At 37.9% G+C, this 19517-nt stretch overlaps 1 protein-coding gene across 1 annotated transcript in view; it reads left to right on the top strand.

Moving 5' to 3' along the window:
• ERC2 (ELKS/RAB6-interacting/CAST family member 2) overlaps positions 1-19517 on the top strand; it is a 905732-nt gene that overhangs the window by 499378 nt on the left and 386837 nt on the right. Inside the window, 2 exon segments of the mRNA XM_017894219.1 lie at positions 5366-5559; positions 11607-11618. Coding sequence (XP_017749708.1) covers positions 5366-5559; positions 11607-11618 — 206 coding nt within the window.

The following is a 19517-nucleotide window of genomic DNA, read 5'->3' as shown; positions in this document are numbered from 1 at the left end:
TTCTTAGTTCTAAACAATAATATGTGTGTTTCATCCGTCTATAATAGAGTTATATCAGTCTATTATAGAGTTATAATATGTTATATATATATATAATGTATAATATGTTATATAACTCTGCAATTACCTTAAAAATTTTATTTTAAAATGTAATATTTTGTTTATAACTTAGAATTATGAGAAGATTGAAATTTCTTTTGGAAGACTGTAGTCAAATATAATTTTTAAAATAGTTTCTATGCCCTGTTCTGCTGTTAAGATATGAAAGGAATATTAAAGCGCTGTCAATGGACATTAAACCACCAACACGCCACAATCGAGAATCATATTTCTACACTGCCCAAATTTAGCAAATTATTGCTAAAACCCAGAAACAGCAGGGAAGAAAAGTCATCAAATACATTAGTTAACATTCCATTTTTATTTTATGGTCATGAGTAATTATTTGTTTATTTTGAGGGAAATGATTTTTAATTAAAATTGGTAGGTTCTATTTCAAAGGGAACGTGTTATATAATATAATAGTTGAATGTTCCCTTCCTTGTTTCACAGCAGGTTTCTGGACCAAAGTTAATACTTTCCTTTCTAGGGATCTGGAATGATGAACTGCCATTTTATTGGAAATAATCAGTGACCAGTCTTTATAAGATTAAATGTAGATAAACTTGTATGATTTTGATTTACTTGACAACCCCATAGTTTGGCTTTAGCCATTATTGGCTTCTTAACTTCCATTTAGATATAGTATTAATCCGAAGTTTTGCCTTATTTCCTGAAGTAGTTATAAATTCTTTCACTAAAATAACTACTAGGTGATTGTAACTATAGGTTAATGTACTGCTCATCCCAAGCCATGGTCAGAGTCCTCTTAATGCCTGATCTAGGCTTTCAAAGTCAGTTCACATCAAAACCTAGAGACCTACCCACATCAGTGAGACTCCAGACTTTGTTTTGATTATTCCCATTTGTGGGGAAATTTCCTTACATATGGAAATACAAGAAACATAATTGGGAGTCCCTCAAAACTTACTGATGTAATATGCAATGCAGACATTTCTGAAATGTTCTTTCCCCATGTTTTTGTGTTTCTATAAGATGCTTGAGAGTTGCTCTAAATATTTTAAGAAATATTTTTGAGCAGAATCAGATACCTGGATTTGCCTTTAAACTGACCTGTTTAATCAGTGGAATTAAATCTCTATATTAGTGAAAGAATGCTTATTGGTATTCCTTTAGTTTTAATGACTGGTGGATGTCCGTGAAAGTAACGATGAGCTTGCTATATTCATGGTAAATAACATCTGAAGCCATCAAAAGAAAACTCACACCAATTTGTGTTTTTAACAGGTAAATTCCTGACTAATGAAAATAGGAGGACAAAGTTGATGTTCCTTAGAAGTATAGAGTGGGCAAGCCCTCCCGGACCTTGTTGGGGAGCTAACTGCAAACCAACAGATTCTTAAGGAAAAATATTACTGTGCATTTTCAATTTATGTCTTGAATTCATTAGAATGCCATGTTAGGAATTTACTGTGATCATAATCTATTCAAATCTATTTTTTTCGCTGTAGTGTCTAAAGTATGTTAGATCTAAGTCTGTTACCTGCTTTTGATCTCTGTCAGGAGCTACCAGTCCAGATTAAAGAACTCATGTTGTGATTTGAAAAGGCGAGAATATTGCCTAAATACAAATAAAGTGCTTATTTCATTCCATTTTTGGAGGAAGCTCAGGACTCATAATTTTGAAGGAAGCATTGGCTTTAAGAAACTCAATTTCCTCCACTATTTTATTTAGTATAGAATCATTCATGCCTGTAGATCGTGGTAGAACACATTCATGCTGGTTACTGGTTAAAAATTTCAGCCCATCCTCTGAAAAGCTGTGACTCAGGCTGAATAGAGCTGGTTATATACAGTATCTTTTGTAAGTCCTTTAGAGGCTTTTGCCTCCATACCTAAGCTTAGTTGGGGACTCACCAGCCTTCCCAGTCATGTGAAACTCTCTTTCATTGAGTCTTTACATGGACCCTAGTAATGATCCAAGAAGCAGCGGTTTTCCTGTCATCTTTATATGACTTTTTCTTAAAGCTTTCTATTGATTTAAAAACATTTTAAATGATATTTTAGTAGCCCTTCCAAGAATTCTGGCACCAAGATTGAAAGTGGCTTGACATAAGTTCTTTTGCCTGGAAATCAGTAGATACTGATATAGAGATAGAGAGATTTAACTCACAGGTATTCTTGAGGTTGTCTATTCATTTTATTGATTGATTGATTGACTGATTGAGATGGAGTCTCGCTCTGTCGCCAGGCTGGAGTATAGTGGCGTGATCTTGGCTCACTGCAACCTCCGCCTCCTGAGTTCAAGCAATTCTCCTGCCTCAGCCTCCCAAATAACTGGGACTACAGGCGCGTGCCTCAGTGCCCAGCTAATTTTCATATTTTTAGTAGAGATGGGGTTTTACCATGTTGACCAGGATGGTCTCGATCTCTTGACCCGCCTTGTCCTCCCAAAGTGCTGGGATTACAGGTGTGAGCCACCGCACCTGGCTGAGGTTGTCTATTTATTTTAAAAGTCTCATTAGCACTTGAAGTGTGATCTATTAATAATAGATACCAGGCCAGCTGTAAACTTGGCTCTGGTCTTCATTCTAATAACATGACCTAACTTCAGCGTATGATATCAACAGTGGTACAGTCTAGATGAAGGCACTTTTTTTTACTAGGCTTTCTGTGCCTCTAAACATCCCATGAGTCATTTCACCATACTTATTTGCTTGTTTGAAAAGACTACGAACTCATCTGATTTCACCCAATGTTGAAAAGTGGCCTTGGATAATCCTCTTTTCTTCATGGAGCTAAAATATGGGATATGTGTACATACCTATCACTAGCAGACTATGCTGTCTCTGTACACCTATCAGGGAGGCTTTTTTTTTTTTTTCTTTATAAGGAGTATGTATGTAGTATCTTGTCAATGAAAACCAAATAAATATATTAACTTAGCTGAATAACAAGCTGTATTTCTGGGATGCATATTGTGAAATAATAATTATAATAAAAACAAAAGTGAATAATATCTCCCCCCATGTTTGTCATTTTGTAGTTTCACGGTTTTTAGGCTAATGAATTTGCCTAATCTTATGTAAATATAAGATGCAGGACTGGATTTAGAATCTTGGTCTTGCAACTAGTAATCCTGTACCCACTTATTAAAAAGGGACAAATAATAATAACAATAAGAACAACAACCAAAATAAGTCACAACAGCTAACTGCTAGCTATTTGTGAACTTTTGAAAATCAGCACCAGGAAAGGAATTTTAACTCTCGTAAGAAACAGGCAATCAAAATATATTTATTCATTTGTTTTGAGTCCTTAGGTGCTTATTACTCAGTTCATTAATTCTTTTTAAAAAATCTTAATAACATTGGTTGAATAGTTCAAGAAATGTCATGAAAAGGTTTTTAACTGCTGTAAAAGAATGGTAATACAGTATAAAAGTGAAAGAGAGGTTAACACGAATTTTTTTTTCTTTAGCTATTTAAAAGCTGTATATTTTAAATGCTTTTCTATAACAAAAGTAATGATTCTTATTATCACATATAGAAACAGGTATATGGAGTAGTTACTTTCTTTTAAAATAGGATTTCTGGTCTACATTTTTAAAGTGGAGATTAGGAAATTTAAATATTCATTACTTAAGCTTAAAAGGAAATTATTAGATAAATATACTCCTAAAGGTATATTAGCTCAGGATTCTCTTTCAGATTATTTTAATTGTACTGAAAAAGTTTAGTAATCCATTATAATGAAACACAGAGTGCATAGTAAATGAATGAAAATAAATGTTTTCTGAAAAATGTTGGTAAAAGGGAATAAACCAGTATCTGATAGTGTGTTGAATTGACACATTTTTCTCAAGTTTTTTTTTTGTATAGTTGAGTTTATTTCTTAAATAAGGAAATCTTAGATTTAAGAACATGAAAGCAACTTTTCCCCTTTATCCTCATGCTTAAATAATATGTTACATGCAAAAATATTATTTCTAAAATGATTATTTTGTCATATGAAATTTATTTTATTTATACTAATATTTGAGTTTTTTTCTACTAAATCATTGCAAAGACTGTCAAACCTTCTAACCATAGTATTAGTATTAATTTTCTAACCATGCATGATTCATTCAATCCCACAGTAGCTGTAGCTTGCTTGCCTTGTTTTTTCCCTGAAATTTTCAAAAAAGTATATTAAAACACAATAAATATCTGCTCCACGTAGCAAGACAGCAGAATAACTTAAGTCCTTATAAATTGTTAACATTTGATTGTGTTACCGGTGGATTTTGAAGATACATACATATATGACTTATCTGAACTTTCTATGTTGAATGTGCACTGTTGTTAAACTACTTGTTTTTTCCCTGCCTGCTCTTTGAAGAAGTCAATTAGGAATAATGGGAAACAAGGGGTAGGCAAAACATTGCAGTGCAGTGTTATTTCTATCTGTCTGGGAATATTTCAGCCAAAAGTTTATTTTGGGAAAAAAAAAAAAAAAAAGCTGTAACACACTCTCTCTCACACACACCCACAAATACTTTGGCTGCAAATTATTCTGCAATGTTGTTGCTGTGTTGTTGCCTGTGTCTTTTCTTGTGTGTGAAGCTGCCACCCACCCATGCATGTATTTGCAGATTATCGTCTGTGTACTTGTTCATGAATTAGCTCATCCTCCTCCTGGTTTAGGTTCAATTTATTTAAGAGAATGAGAATTTATGGGTATAACTGTTAGCTGGAAAGCCGTTCCTCACCTCCAAGCCTCATTTCAAACTATGTTTCCTGCTGAAATTTCTCAGTGGGATGACATGTTCAATTATTATTCAATCTCTTATATGTTATTTGGCTTTACATATGCCCTTGGTGGTTCTTGGAAGATAATCTAATATCGTGTTGTTTTGGTGTCTTTGTATTGGACATGGAAGCATTTTGTATGAATCACCTCCTTAACTGTGAGGAGTTAAATTGTCTTAGGTCTGCTTGTCACATGACCGGGAATAAAGACATCACAGTCTCCAACCCCACTTTTTTGGTGGAAAGAAAAGCTAAAAGTAGCAACATTTAATGGAACAAAATATCAGTAATCGAAGAAACTCCCCTGCGAAACTCTAATATTATTTTAAAACCAACATTGTTCTAAGGTAGCTGAAATGTGTGATTTTTCCATTTTGCCTTTTCACTGACAATATACCCATAAATCTTGGTGGTGATTTTCTTTCCAAAGTTAATTTCTGGGCCATTGTTGACAGCACTATCTATTGCTCTAAATTGTTGTCTTAACTGCATTCTTTACAAATGTAATGTTGAAGGCACATAATATTGAAGATGACTCCAGGATGAACCCTGAGTTTGCAGACCGAATAAAACAGCTAGATAAAGAGGCGTCTTACTACCGCGACGAGTGTGGCAAGGCCCAAGCAGAAGTGGACCGGTTGCTGGAGATCCTCAAGGAGGTGGAGAATGAGAAGAATGACAAGGACAAGAAGATCGCAGAACTGGAGAGGTAAATTTTACAGTCATGTAAATTGTTGACAGTGAGAGAACATGGACTGCATGGTTGCCCATCTCCGGTTGTGGTGGATTTGGACTGCACGTTCATATTCCAAGTTAGAAACAAGTCATAAATGAGGAATATGGCCTGTGAAAGATGACATTTCTGTGGAATGCTAAGAATGCAATTGGCTTATCTTCTGAGGGATTATATACTTCTTATGTGTTAAAGAAAATAGTGGTCAACTTTCTTGAGTGATGTCCATGATCTCGCATTTTTTCCAGTGAAGTGTGTAAGAAATTGGGGCTTTGACTACCCAAAACTTCAGTTCCTTTCCATCACAGGTAAATATTTATGGTTTAGTTTTGTCTTGATCAAACAACAACCACCACCACCACCACAACAACAGAAGAATATAGTTGAGAATTCTTCATTCAAGATAGGGGAAGAAGGAAGGAGCTCATATCCTTTGGATGTCTCTTGGCACATCACAACAAATTCATCCTGGAGGTTTATCTCTTAAGAGGACCTTTTAAATATACATACTTGAATAGGTCCTGCGTGATAGCAAATTCTGTGTAAAAACAGGGAGTGTTGAATCAGAGTATTTAGATTTTCAGATAAACCATATCCATATTGTATTTATGTATAGTATGGGTGCGAAAAATAAGCTTGCTATCAATGTTTTTTTCCTGTACTTCATGTAAGGAAAAAAACTTTCTGAAAAATCTTACATAACTCCATAACCTCTGCAGATTTCTTATTGGTTCAGCAATAAGGCAGAATTTGTCTTTCCCAGATTCATCCGTATGGAAGAGATCACCAAATTTTGAACAAACCTGTGAATGTTAGCCAGCTTTGACCGAGGTACTTGTGAAGCCCTAAAGGACTTCAAGACATACACAGAGTAGCTCTCTATCATCTTGTGGAAAGATCATGGGCTTCAGTGACAGAAAGACCTGGGTTCAAATTTCGCCTCTACTTTTTGCCAGCTGTGCAGGCTGGAGTGTAGTGGCATGGTCACAACTCACTGCAGCTTCAAAGTTCTGGGCTCAAGTGATCCTTCTGCCTCAGCCCCCTGAGTAGCTAGGACTGCAGGTGTACACCACTACACTTGGCTAATGTTAAAAAATGTTTTGTAGAGATCAGGTCTCACTGTGTTACCCAGGCTGGTCTCCAATTCTTAGACTTAAGCAATCATCTGTCCTTAGCCTTTCATGGCCTTGAATCTTGTTAGAAGTGAATGAATCTCTAACAACCTATTCAAATGATGCTTTGCAAGCGATTGGTCCCCAGGTAAATCGGAACATGTATATCATTATGAACAGTCAAATGCTAAAACAAATAAGTTCTCAAGGCCAGATATGGTGGTTCGTGTCTATAATCCCAGCACTTTGGGAGGCCAAGGTGAGAGGATGGCTTGAGCCTAGGAGTTTGAGGCTAGCCTGGTCAACACAGGGAGACCTTGTATCTACAATAATTAGCCAGGTGTGGTAATGTGTGCCTGTGGTCCCAGCTACTCAGAAGGCTGAGAGAGGAGGATCACTTGAGTCCAGTAGTTCAAGGCTACAGTAAACTATGAGCCACTGCACTCCAGCCTGGGATCAAGACCCCTCTCTCTAAGAAAAGAAAGAAAAAAATCTCAACTTTGTCTCTGTATGAAACAAATAGGTTAATTTCCAATAAAATTTCAACATTTTCAGGTATAATATTGGGTACATTCAAATTCCAAATCAATTAATATTTCTCTTCATAATTTTAGCATTAGTTTGATGATAATCTGATTTTTATTCAGTGTGAACAATTTGAGCAGTAAGTCCAGGATTTCGTTTTTTCTGAGGTAACTGTCCAAAATAGATCTCTAAAGGGCTTAGTTTTAATTTTAAAATGTGGGGATGTTCTGCTAGTCTGCTAGTTCTTAAAACGCAGAGAGCACTGTGAGTTTAGATGGATCTATTTTGGAACTACATTTTAGAACCAAAATTTTTCTTTAAAACACTGACATGAGATCACAGGAAAGTTATGATCATGTCTTTTTCATTGACTAGGAAACTGAGATCTTGAAAAGTTAAATGACCTTCCTGAGATTGGGCCTATAGTCAGAAAGTTGCAAAACTGTAATGTGGGTTTCCTGATTCCCAATCCACTGCTCTGAGAAGCGGTGAGCTATGTGGAGGATGCCCTAGATAATAATATTAATAATTATAGTAGTTTTATTTGTAATACTAGGGTATGTATATTGTATGTATATTCTGTGCTTCACTGTGTGCCAGGTACTCTGCTAAGCACTTGACTTGCAATGACATGTACCTTTTAGTCTTACCCACAATACAGAAGCTATCATTATTCTCATTTTACAGATGAGAAACTATGATTTATGCAGATTAAGTAACTTCCTCCAGGTTGCAGACCTTATAAGAATCAAGTCGGTATTCGAACTCAGGACGGACAGATAAGCCATTGAGAACAATCCCTTCCACTAATGGACCAGAAGAAAGAAGCTAGTACAGCAGGACTAAACAGTCATGCAGCCGGCAGAGAGCCTTCCTGAGCAGGCATTGCTGCTGGGCTGCAAGAGATCTACCTCTTTATTAGCATACAGGAGAGAAAGTGATATGCTTCATGTTTAGATGGCATTTTTTCTATACTAAACCAGCCCCCCAGAATTGTAATTGAAAATCAGGACAAGCTATTATTTACATATAAACAGCTTAATGGTCTAATTGGACAAACAGATCTTAGCTGGACACTATTGCCTTTAAGTCATCAAGAATATTCAGATTTTTATTTCTTCAATATGGAATGCATTAAAGCAGCAGTGATTTTACAGGCATTTATCTTTATGCACTTTCTGCACATTTTCTTTATCTCTGCCTTTGTCTCTCCTTAAAGCTGATGCCTCCCAGGCACTGTAATTCATAAAACGTGTGGTGGGGCCTGAGTCTGTCCCAGTTCTCTGCCTGCTCGTGTCTCAGGTCCAGCAGGAGAGCATTGTCTGGGAAATGTCTGAGCTCCAGCCCCAGCCCAGGCCCCTAAGGAGGTGGGGGTGGAGATTCAGAGGGGAAGTTTCTTGGGAAAAAGAGAGCTCAGCCTTGGCCTGCCTTTCTGAAGCATTACCTGCTATGCTACATGTGTATTCTGACAAAAACATCTTCCAGTTGTCAAGCAGCCTTTTTCAAATTGGGCAATATTGTCATTTGCTGGATAAAACTACAAAATTCATACCTCACAATATTGAGAAGTAAAGAGTTCTTAGCAATGTGACATGTATCTCCGTTTTGGAGCCATGGAGAAATGTTTGCAATTAAATTTGTAATTTTGAAAACCAAAAATTGAACTTGAAATAAATTTGTGGTCTCTAGCTTGTAATGTGACCTACCAGAGTGAAAAGACCTCTTTTAAAAGGAGCACATGTTCTAAAATATTCCAGAACTTCAATTGTATGCAACAAAAGGCACAGGGTTAGGAATAACTCAGACAACCTTGACACTGGCCCCCTTCTCTCTCAGAAAGCAGTAAGTGTTTACTTTCTATTCTGTTAATCTTCCCATTCCAGATAGCACATGGCTGGCATTTACACAGTGCATTTCCCTCTTAAATTCTATGTGAGTGACGTTTCTCATCAGCCATTAAAGATTTTGGTTTTTAAAGTGCATGTTGCTCTAGTGTGGTCCCACGTGCAGTTATGCCTGTAAACTCTTGCACGGCCCAGTGGGGAGCTTCTGCCTTGGACTGCAGGCAGCTCAGGGAAATTTGCTACTAGGTGGGTGGTGAGCCTTGAGCAAGGCTCTGAGAGTTGGTCCAAATTCAGCTGAAGTCTTTATTCCATCCCCAGTGTCAGATGTCACGTATATATACAACCTAGTGGCTAATTAAACCTTAGAGGCAGTGAAATATGTAGTACTTCTGTGTCAGTGCCCATCAAGGTCTCTGAATTTTATTTAGAGTTTCAGAATTAATCCTTTGGTGACTTAGGGGAAAGAGAGAGGTTAATAGAAACTGTCAAGACAGACCTGCTGCCACTATATTTCTCACATTCCGCCCATGGGAAGGAATCAATTGGGTGACCTTTCATGTAATTATCTTAAATATGTAAGGGATTTTGTTGGTATTTGTCTAGAGGATGAGAATACCCAAATTGAGCCCTTAATCACATACCTCCCCAATGCAGAGAGGAGGCTGGATCCCTGGGGTTCCACTCATAAGACATAACATCAGAATGGAAAACAGGCTTCCACTTAATTATCTGGTTGGAGAAATAATATCACCAGACATTTGGACACTGAGAAATCATTTTAGATGCCTAAAAGAGCCTTATCTAAGTTTGAGGAAGAGAATGTTATTTTTTCTTCTGATTTGCTCAATAATGTACTAACATAATTTCCTTGATGCCTTTCAGAGCTCCGTTCAAAACGTAAACTTAAGTGTTATTATTATTTTTAAATTATGATAATATGTTTTAGAAGTTTCATGGTACATCGAAAAAACTTGATGCCAGTTTTATTTGTTTTGATATCAATGTGTCTTGCCGGGTAATTTTCACTTACATTTGTTAATGTATTTGAAAGAATTTCTTGAAGACATGTGGCAGATGGTTATATGCCATTCCTAGCAACTTTTTGGGGAAGGTCATGGACATCACGGACAGCTTTGAGAGTTTGATGAAAACTAGGAGCCCTTGAAAGAGGCAACTACTTCTGAAATGTGTGCTTGCTATTTCAGTTTAGGATTTCCTAAGGCTTGGCCACAGACCTTGATTTAATTACCTTTGATCCAGAAGGATTTGAAATGGCAGCTGGGGCCAGTGTTGCCAAAGTCCCCACAGTGATCGTGTCCTGACATAACTCTCATTTTCGATCAGTTGCGCATTTGTGATCACAAAACACTCGGCAGGGGGATTTCAGATATAAGGCATTATCAAATCAACACTTTCCCCATGTGGTTAATCTTAAATTTTCTCTTTCAGTTGTATCATTGTCGTCAACATTGTTTTCATTTGAATGTTCTAGCTTACGCTTTATCCTGAGGATTTATTTTATTTTGTTTTGTTTTTCCTTCCCATGTGAAATACCTAAAACTACTTTTTTATAGTATGGAATGGTGGGACCCCATTGATCAGAAAGCTGGAAAAGTATTTGTTTATCCACTTTGTTTTTGCAAAGCGCATTTTACAGATCAACAAAATGAATGTCCACTATGTGCTCTTGTAGAAGATGAATATGGTTTTTTTGTTTGTTTGTTTTTATTTTTTTGCTTGACAATAGAGATTATTGTTTTAACCAACGAGAAGGGCATGCTAGGTATTTTATACAAACAAATTAAAAAGTATTATAACTTGATATTTTCAGTAATGAAGTTGGAACTTCATTTTTCTGACTGAAAAAAATTACTCTCAGCTTGGGAAGTTGCTCTGTCCTTGCTGGGGAAGCTGAGAGGTGGGTGGCACGCCACCAAAAGCCCTCCTCACAGGGTCTTTGATCATTGCTAGGTGCAGTGCTCTGTAAGCATCTAAAATGGAAATCTTTGAACCAAAAGCCAAATTGCTCAGCTCCTTTTGGTTTTCAGGGATGAAGGAAAAATATCTCATAGGATGTATCCATCCAACTTACTGGTTCAAGTAAAAATCTTTCTGACATGAGCACTTACCCAGGTCTAATACCTTAGTAGTTTCCATTTCAGTTTATTAAATAATAAAATTTTATATGCACACAGATAGGAACTTTCTCTATAAATATTCCTCCAGAGAAGGGCTGATGCTGTCACTGTACTATGGGAACACACCTCTGGTTCCTATCAGTGCTTTCTGTAATTATACGTATCAGAGCAGATACCAGTTTCTTTGGTATGATATTTAATACAACAGCTTACAGTGTGTTCCCAGGGCTTTTGGGGGTAATATAAGATAAAAGATTGCTTCGTTTGGTTATAAACCTGCTGATGTAACATCTATTGGCTATATGTTTAAAACTAATGCATTTCCTTCCTTTTATTCTCTTTTGCTATCCCTTTTCCTTTCTGCTTATCCTCCAAATTGCTGCTTTCACCCTTGCTCCAATCAGCTTGACTCTCAGGTCAGTAATTTCAGTTTTTCTTCTAACTGTCTTTCCCTCCTAAGCTCAATTTATGGCTTGTACTTGTTTAACAAACACGTTTCTGAAATGGTTTTCCTCTGGCCACTGCATTTCCCCCACTCATTTCATTCCATGCCTTGGGAAGGTTTATTTTATGAAAAGGATGTATAGGTGGGAAAAGGCAAGGAAGACGATGGAAATAAGTCACTGTTGGATTATTTAATTCTATTTCTGGATTACAAATTCCATGAGAGAAATTTTCGTGATAATTCCCCAGTGCCTTTCTCCTGAGCAGTTCAGAAAATTGACTGCAGGATGATACAACGTGGAGCTGTGGATAAAAACAAAATGCAGGATACTAAATTTAACCTAGGAGAACAAAAGAGCTGCCCTTGACATAGCAACTTAAAAGCTAAATTTAATAGTGCAAAATGTTCAGACTTTTCGCTTAATAAATCACTGTGTTCTGAGAGATTTATAATACTTTTTAAAAAGTCACTTTTGAAAATTATCAATGTGTTAGTAACATATTGTACACACATGTTATTTCCTGACATTGTTTCGGTCTTAACTTTCTAACTTCATTTTTATTAGCCATAAGGCATACTTTAATTACCTAGGGCATAGCATATGGAACCAAGTGTAAAACTTGATTCATTGTTGACTGTGTGTACCCCAATATTAAGAAATGAAATGGGCATTTTGTCTGAAAACGCATCCCAGGCTTGATTCCTCCAATGTAGGAGGCGCAAGCCAATAATTTCTTCTTCCTTAAATCAAGGATAACTTCTCTTTCCAGTAAAACATAGTAATATGTAGTGATTTCTTTATCATTCAATCAATGAGTTTACTATAAAGGATGCTCATTCTAGGATTTGAGGCTGTCTAAACTCAAAAAAAAGAAAGCATCGCATCAATGTGGTAGTCAGTATAGTCGCTCTATTGAGAGGCAAGGGATATTATTTTCTTCTCTGTATGTAGGGTCTGCAACCCTTTATTCTGCCTCATCACCCAAACCACCAGACCAATTCATTGACTACAGTATCAAGTTATTTCAAAACAAGGCATCCTGCTCATCTACTGATTTTGTCCCACTGCTGGCTTCCAATCCTGGTGGCTCATAGTCCTTGAATACTTCTCTGCCCTCTCACATACCACACTGGGTATCCCCCAAGAACTGCCTGAACTTCATCATGCTGCAGGAAAGCCTCATTCTCAAAAGTCCCTAGAGATCTGATCAGAGATTAAGAGCATGGCCCCCAGAGAACTGCTCTTATTCCCAAATCTAATGACTCTTAATTTACTTTCTGGAGCAGAACAAATCTGGTGCATCTATGTGCAGAAACACAGACATCATAATGGGCGGTGGGGTAGGGTGGGTTGGGGGAGGCTTGGACACATGCATCCAAACCTTTTCTCCAAGTTTTTGATCCACTCACTTAATGAAGCTTCAAGCTTTTCTCCTTGCCCACCTTTATCCCCTCCTTTTGCCTTCCCTTCGCTGCCCTAACCTGTACCTCTCAATATTGAAGCACTTGAGATCCAGGGATCCCTTTTGCTCTCACACCTCAAGTTTCCTTTCAGGGCCTTTAGTTTTTTTTATCTACACTCTACTGTGGTTTTTTATGCTCTAGGAACTTTATTGTGTGGTAGCTTTTTTTTTTTTTTTTTTTTTTTTTTCTTCCTATTTCATGGTGAATGAACATGAGCTCTGACTCTCAGAAGATAGGGCTGGAAGGGGTGATGGGTGTCCAGTGGTTCTCTGGACAAGGGGCAGGGTGTGTTGATAGGGTGTGGCAAAATGTACATGCCAGATCTAGTTGGATAAACTTAGGAGTTACATCAAGGTTCATATCATTGCAATATCATTTAACTTGTTGCCTCAAATGAACATGATGAAGAAAATGTGCAATCATTGTGAATAATCATCTCTGGTTATATTTTTAGTGTAGGAAGAATTGGGCAACTCTGCCCTCTTGGAAACAAAAAAGTCTTTAGAGTCCTGGAAGCTTTCTTCAACTTTGACAAATTTCCAGAATTAACTGTGCTTTATTCCCAATGACTTCCAGGTTTACCAGTTAAAATAAAATAAAATGAAATGTAATAATTGAACTGAATGCAGGATCTCTGACTATGTACTTTCTTTATATGGCATGCAGTTGAGATACATGTGTGTGTGTGCATATATGTATATATATGTGTGTATGTGTGTACACATATGTATTTTAGAAAAATCGCATCTAGTCTTTCTTACCATAGTTTATGGTTTGCCCTGCACATCGCCACCTCCCAATCTGAAGTTTGGAAACTGCACTAACTCTTGAGACTTTTCTGTGTGCTGTGGACTCCATGGGAAGTTCTCCCTCCAACTACTTTTTCAGATGACTTCATTTCCTCTTCAAACTCTATGTAGACTCTTATGCTTAAATTCAGGTGGACAGATAGTAAGTACTGGGTTTGGTAAAATACAAGTGTCACATTCCAAATCTGTTCAGGTCTCCACTCCAGTAAACTCCACTTCTGTCAAGAATGTCTTTATACACAAACCAGTGGGAAGCTGGAAAGGTTTATCAGGATCTCTGTATTGTACTCAGGGGGAGGGTTTACGTGAAACTTTTGTATTTCTAGTAACTATTTGTGAGTTTAGCATATGACTTATGACAGATGAGGTTATCTCCAAAAATGTATGCAGCAATTGACTAAAAAAATGAAAAGTATCCTTTGGGATTCAGTTCAAAGTCCTGCCAGAGAATCAACCAAGTAAAACCAGAAGACACAGACTTCTCCCGGGCCCTCTCAGTCTGCAGCTCACTTTGGATCCCAGGTCAGCTGATTTCTTGTTTGGGCCTCAGTGTCCTCTCTTTGAGAGGAGGGAGCCATCTTTGGAACAAGTCTTCTGGGATCCTGCCTGCACGTGGGCATCACATGTTTGATGAAGGGGCTGTCGGTGATGGACTGTGTGCACTGCCCTGCAAGCAGGCTCAAGCTGATGGCTGGCGCCTGGCAGCAGGCGTGAGCTCATTATTATAGAGTCACTTCAAACACTTGTACCAAAATAAACTCTTTGTGATGTTTCCCCAAAGCTGAACACTGTGTTTTCAATCCCTTATTCTTCTAGCAAAAGATGAAGTCACTCCTCCCAGACCTCAGAGGCCTGTTGCCCAAAGAAATAATGAAAAACACCTTTCCCAGAGCATCCCTTTAGTGTCCTGCAATTTGTTCTTTGCTAGGGGCAGTTTTTTGCCCCATTCCCTCCATAGTGAGTGCCTACTGTGTAATAGGCTAGGCACTGTGTGCTGGCCCAGCAATTCCAAAAAATACCTGATGAAAAATTGACCAAACCGTTTAAGAAATGCTGTGTTACATTTTTTTACATTCATGACATAGCTTGATGATAATAGTAATAGAAACAACAGGAGCAGAAGCAGCAACAGTAATACATTTGGTGTTAATTAAGTGCCAGCACTGAATTAATCACTTTTTTTTTAGTGTTCTTTTTAATGTTCACTTCTCATAACATCTGAGGTTGGGACTATCATTTTTTTTTCCATATTAGGTAAGAGGAAACGTGTTCATCAAAGTTGAACATTTTGCTAACTTTATACAGCTCGTAAGCAAAGGCATTTGTTTGTTTACCCCCTAAATCAATCCATTTTGATTTACAAATGGGATCTTTTGCCACTTCTGCTCCAGTTGCATAGTAAAAGCACTGAGAAGGTCTGCAGTAAGGAAACCTGTGCAGGTCTGTTCAATCCTCGGTTTTCTGAATATGGTGTTCATCGAATATATTCCGTGAAGCACTTTGGGGAAAAACTGTCCTGCCAGCGGTGCAGTTAGCCTCTCCTTTCGTTCTCAGATTTATCTCCCCTCTCCATGCCTCTGGTTCTTCCTATACAAATTTTGCCCCTCCAAAGCCAGGGCAGGAGTTGCCTCTTCCACCAAAGCCTTCCCTGAGCCCACTGACCATATGGACTCTGTGCGGTGTTATGCCACACGTGGGAGGCGGCGGTTATGCTCTTGAATGCTGTTGAATAAAGGAGCACCCATTGGGTTTGTCTCACCCCACCCTTTCTTTTCTTTGCCTCCACGGAGAGTTGCTGGGGCTCTTCCCAGAAGCTGAGTTGTCTGCATTGGACATCATTATCTGGCTTCAGACATGAGGCCCTGAGAAAAGATATCATTGGTTTTCTATCAAGTTGGATGCTTGCAAGTTCAAGAAAAATGAAGACAGAAATAAAAGGAGAGGGGAAAAGATCTTCATCTGAACTTCTCTCACTTTCATTCCCTACTTCCTTCTTTTCCTCTCTCTCCCTCTCTTCCCCCTCCTCCCTCCTCTTCTTCCTTGACTATTCATTGAAATCCTTCTCCAAGTGAGAGTCTGTACTGGCTGGGTGTTGAGGATATAGCAGCAAAACAGACACGATCCCTCCCCTCACCAAATTCAAAGACCAATACTTCCTGTAAGGAAGGATTTGGCCACTAAGAAAAATAATTTGTATCATTTATACTAATAATTGGAAAAACCATGTTTCAGGTGTGCTTTTCCCCGTTTTCCTGTTGGGGTTGAAGGGGTTATCCACAGGTCAGAAAATCATATCCTTCTTTAAAGCTGCCTTATACTAATGCTGACATTTCTGGTGAAGTGTCAGAAAATTTTATGCCCAAGCAAAACTGGTAGAAAGCCAGAAATCGGCTGATTTTGCTTTGGGTGCAAATATTTTATTGGGGATGGAAAAAAGTTGTTTTCCCTGATTTATAACTCCTGCAAACATAAAGTGGGTTCTATATTTAGAAATGGTTTTGAACCCTTGAGGCATAGCCAGGGATTGGTGCTTACACCTTTCCCATCCCAGCCTTGGTGGGACTTGCCGTGACTAATGTTTTGCTGAGCCAGCTCTGATTTATAGAACTAGTGCTTTATGCTGCTTGTTGTTTTTCTCTTTGGCTTTTGCTTGAGTTGCTGTTCTGGCACTCTATCTATACCCTCTAGAATGGTGAAGACTGAAGGAACACAATTGGCAGTGTAGTTGAAACGTTTTATAGTTCAGTGTGTGTCTGAGATTCCTTGGAGAAACAACAACAAAATTGAAGGATGGCCCCAGGTAGGCCTTATAAGTCATGACCCTGAATAAGAGATACCAAGTTGGTAAGAGTTAATCATTCATCTGTACTTTTTCTTTTTTCTAAAACCTTTTCTTTTCCCTGTTTCTCTCATCCTCTTGGCTGTTGGTTGGTACTACCATATGGATGAATATCAGCAAATAGTAAATCTCTCAAGATATGTTAGCTTTTTCTGTAAATGCTGAGAAGGGGAAGGAATTTTTAAAAAAAAATAGTTTCTTAGTATTATTATAAATCACTTTCTAGAAAAATAATATCTTATTTCCTTTATATGGCTTTTCTTATGAAATGTGAATTCTCTCACTTCATTATGCACAATACTAGCTCAGGTTGTAGAGAAACCCAACCATCCTGTGACTGGACTTTCTTCCATATTGGGTGAAGGTGCTTGGAATTTCCACAGTGTGTAGTGTCACATTTTTGTGAAGTCTCCATCTTGGGGAACCTATTTAAAATGAGTGGGCACTGTGTATGTTTGTCTGAGGAAAATACATTGTTGTTATGTATAACAAATGCTTTTGACATTTTTTTTTGTGGATGATTTTGATGATTTGAGTATTTGCTGCTCTCTCATTTTACTCTAGATTCAAAGTAATATTAAGCTAATTAAATATGAAAAATAGAATAGAACCCAGAAATCGGCTGATTTTACTTTGGGTACAACTATTTTATTGGGGATAGAAAAAAAGCTTTTTTTTTTTCTTTTCTAATTTACAGTTCCTGCCAACATAGTGGGTTCTGTAGAATTATTTTTGCATCAGAACTTTAGTTTTAGAAATTGTAGACTGGGTTTGGAGATGGGAACACATTTTCCCTTGAAGAGCCTCTATGGTTCCTTAAAAAAAAAAGGAGAGATAGGGTCTTGCTCTGTTTCCCAGACGGGAGTGCAGTGGTGTGATTGTGGTTCACTGCACCCTTGAACTCCTGGGCCCAGTGGTGCTCCCTCCTCAGCCTCTCAAGTAGCTCGAACTACAGGCCTACCACCATGCACAGCTAATTGAAATTGGTTTTTTTTTGCAGAGGTGGGGTCTCACTATGTTGCTCAGACTGATCTCAAACTCCTGGTGTGGCTCCTTTTCCAGTCCAAGAACAGTGAGACTCATGTTTTAACTCCAGCTTGCAGATTGATCTTCTCATCTACCTTTTTTGTAGATTGGTAGCCATGTTAGTATAAGTACCTCTCTTACTGGCATATACAGAGCTGTATGTACAATAATTTATGCTTTCAAGTAACTTTTTTCAGTGAAAGGTGTAAAGTGTGTGATTCTCACAGTGTTTTGAAGGAATGTACTATTTCTAGTGAGATTCCACCATAATTTTGAAGACATAATGGTGAATATTAGCAACTCTTGAGACATTTTAACCTGGGATGAATGCAGAATTTCATACATAGAATTACTTGGCAATTTTTTTCTTTAGGTCCTGGGAAAAAATCCCTTTTTCAAGTTTTGAGAACATAACCACCACCTGTCTCACATGGGAGCATGAAGTAACAAAATAGTCTCTCACCAGCCATTGGTGTTGGTCAACTGGAATATTCCTGTGGCTGCACAGATCTTGATGTGATGTGTGAGTTGAAGTGTAAGAGAGTGGTTTTAAATTTAACTGCAGAACCTTCTGCTATTTAATCATATGTCAGTTTGATGGTTCCAAGGACAGCATGATATGTTGCTCACAGATAATTACCGTGGAGAGAATGAGTTGGTTATAATAATGAATAACTGAAGAATCTTCTGATAACCTGCGATGAATGGGCCTTGGTGAGAAACACTCACTGGGTAATTGCCAGAGAGGTGTCCTATCGCTTGCTGAGTGTGGGTGCTCTTCTGCCACCTAAACACGCAAAGCAGGGGCTTTTTAGGGATTCCTAAGCAGATAAAGAAGCACTGTTCTAGGATTTCACGTGTGTTGTCTCTCACAGACCTATTATTAGTTTATATTAATATGTCATTCACAGTCCAAGTTATTCAAGATGTTATCTATTGTTAGAACATTCAGTGTAGAAAATTAAATAGACCAGCTCCTGAGAAACAGCATCACCATTGCTGTAGCACTTGGGACACAGTACTTCCTGTCTTTAAGCCGATCTCTGTATCTGTAAAGTGGGGACAATCATATTATAGCGTACCTCTCATGGGCATGTGGTCGAGATGCACACTGAGCGTGGAGCACAGTCCAGGCACATAGGAGATGCTCAGTAAGTGGCAGTGATTATGTATGTGATGAAGATTTTCATGCCAAGAGTAACAGGTGAGAGTAGCGAGTTGATACAAGAGAGAAGCCAGCTGCCTCCATTGCTTTTCTAGTTGTAAAAACCTGAGTTGCTAGAATAAAGACTTTAGACATTTTCTCCCAAGCCATTGAGAGATTTTGAGGAAAAGTTGAAAACAGCATCCTGATGCATGCTTCCCCGACCCCAGGGATATGAATAAGTGAGCATAGAAAAATCAACTTATGCTTATTGAAAAGTAATCTTTATATATAAATATGTAAACTAATTCATGCAATCCTTGTTTATCCTATATAAGGACTTATTTTAGATTTTCCTGGAACTAGAGATCCAGGATTTAGCTACTGCCTTTCTGTATGCATGTAAAAAAAAATCTGATACTGAGTTTAGAGGATGGGCTAAGTATTTAAGGGTGTTCCTTACACATTTATCTCCTTTATTCATTAACTTATTTGCTTTCATCAAATAGTGATGGTATGTCTGCTCTGTACCAGGCACTGGGATGTAACTAGCACTACACCCAGAAGCAGCACCGTGAGAGACAGAAG

The sequence above is a fragment of the Rhinopithecus bieti genome, unplaced genomic scaffold, assembly GCF_001698545.2.
Source record: "Rhinopithecus bieti isolate Rb0 unplaced genomic scaffold, ASM169854v2 scaffold_21649, whole genome shotgun sequence".
NCBI lineage: Eukaryota > Metazoa > Chordata > Mammalia > Primates > Cercopithecidae > Rhinopithecus > Rhinopithecus bieti.
The sequence above is the reverse complement of the archived record's forward strand: the minus strand, read 5'-3'. Positions and strand labels throughout refer to the sequence as shown.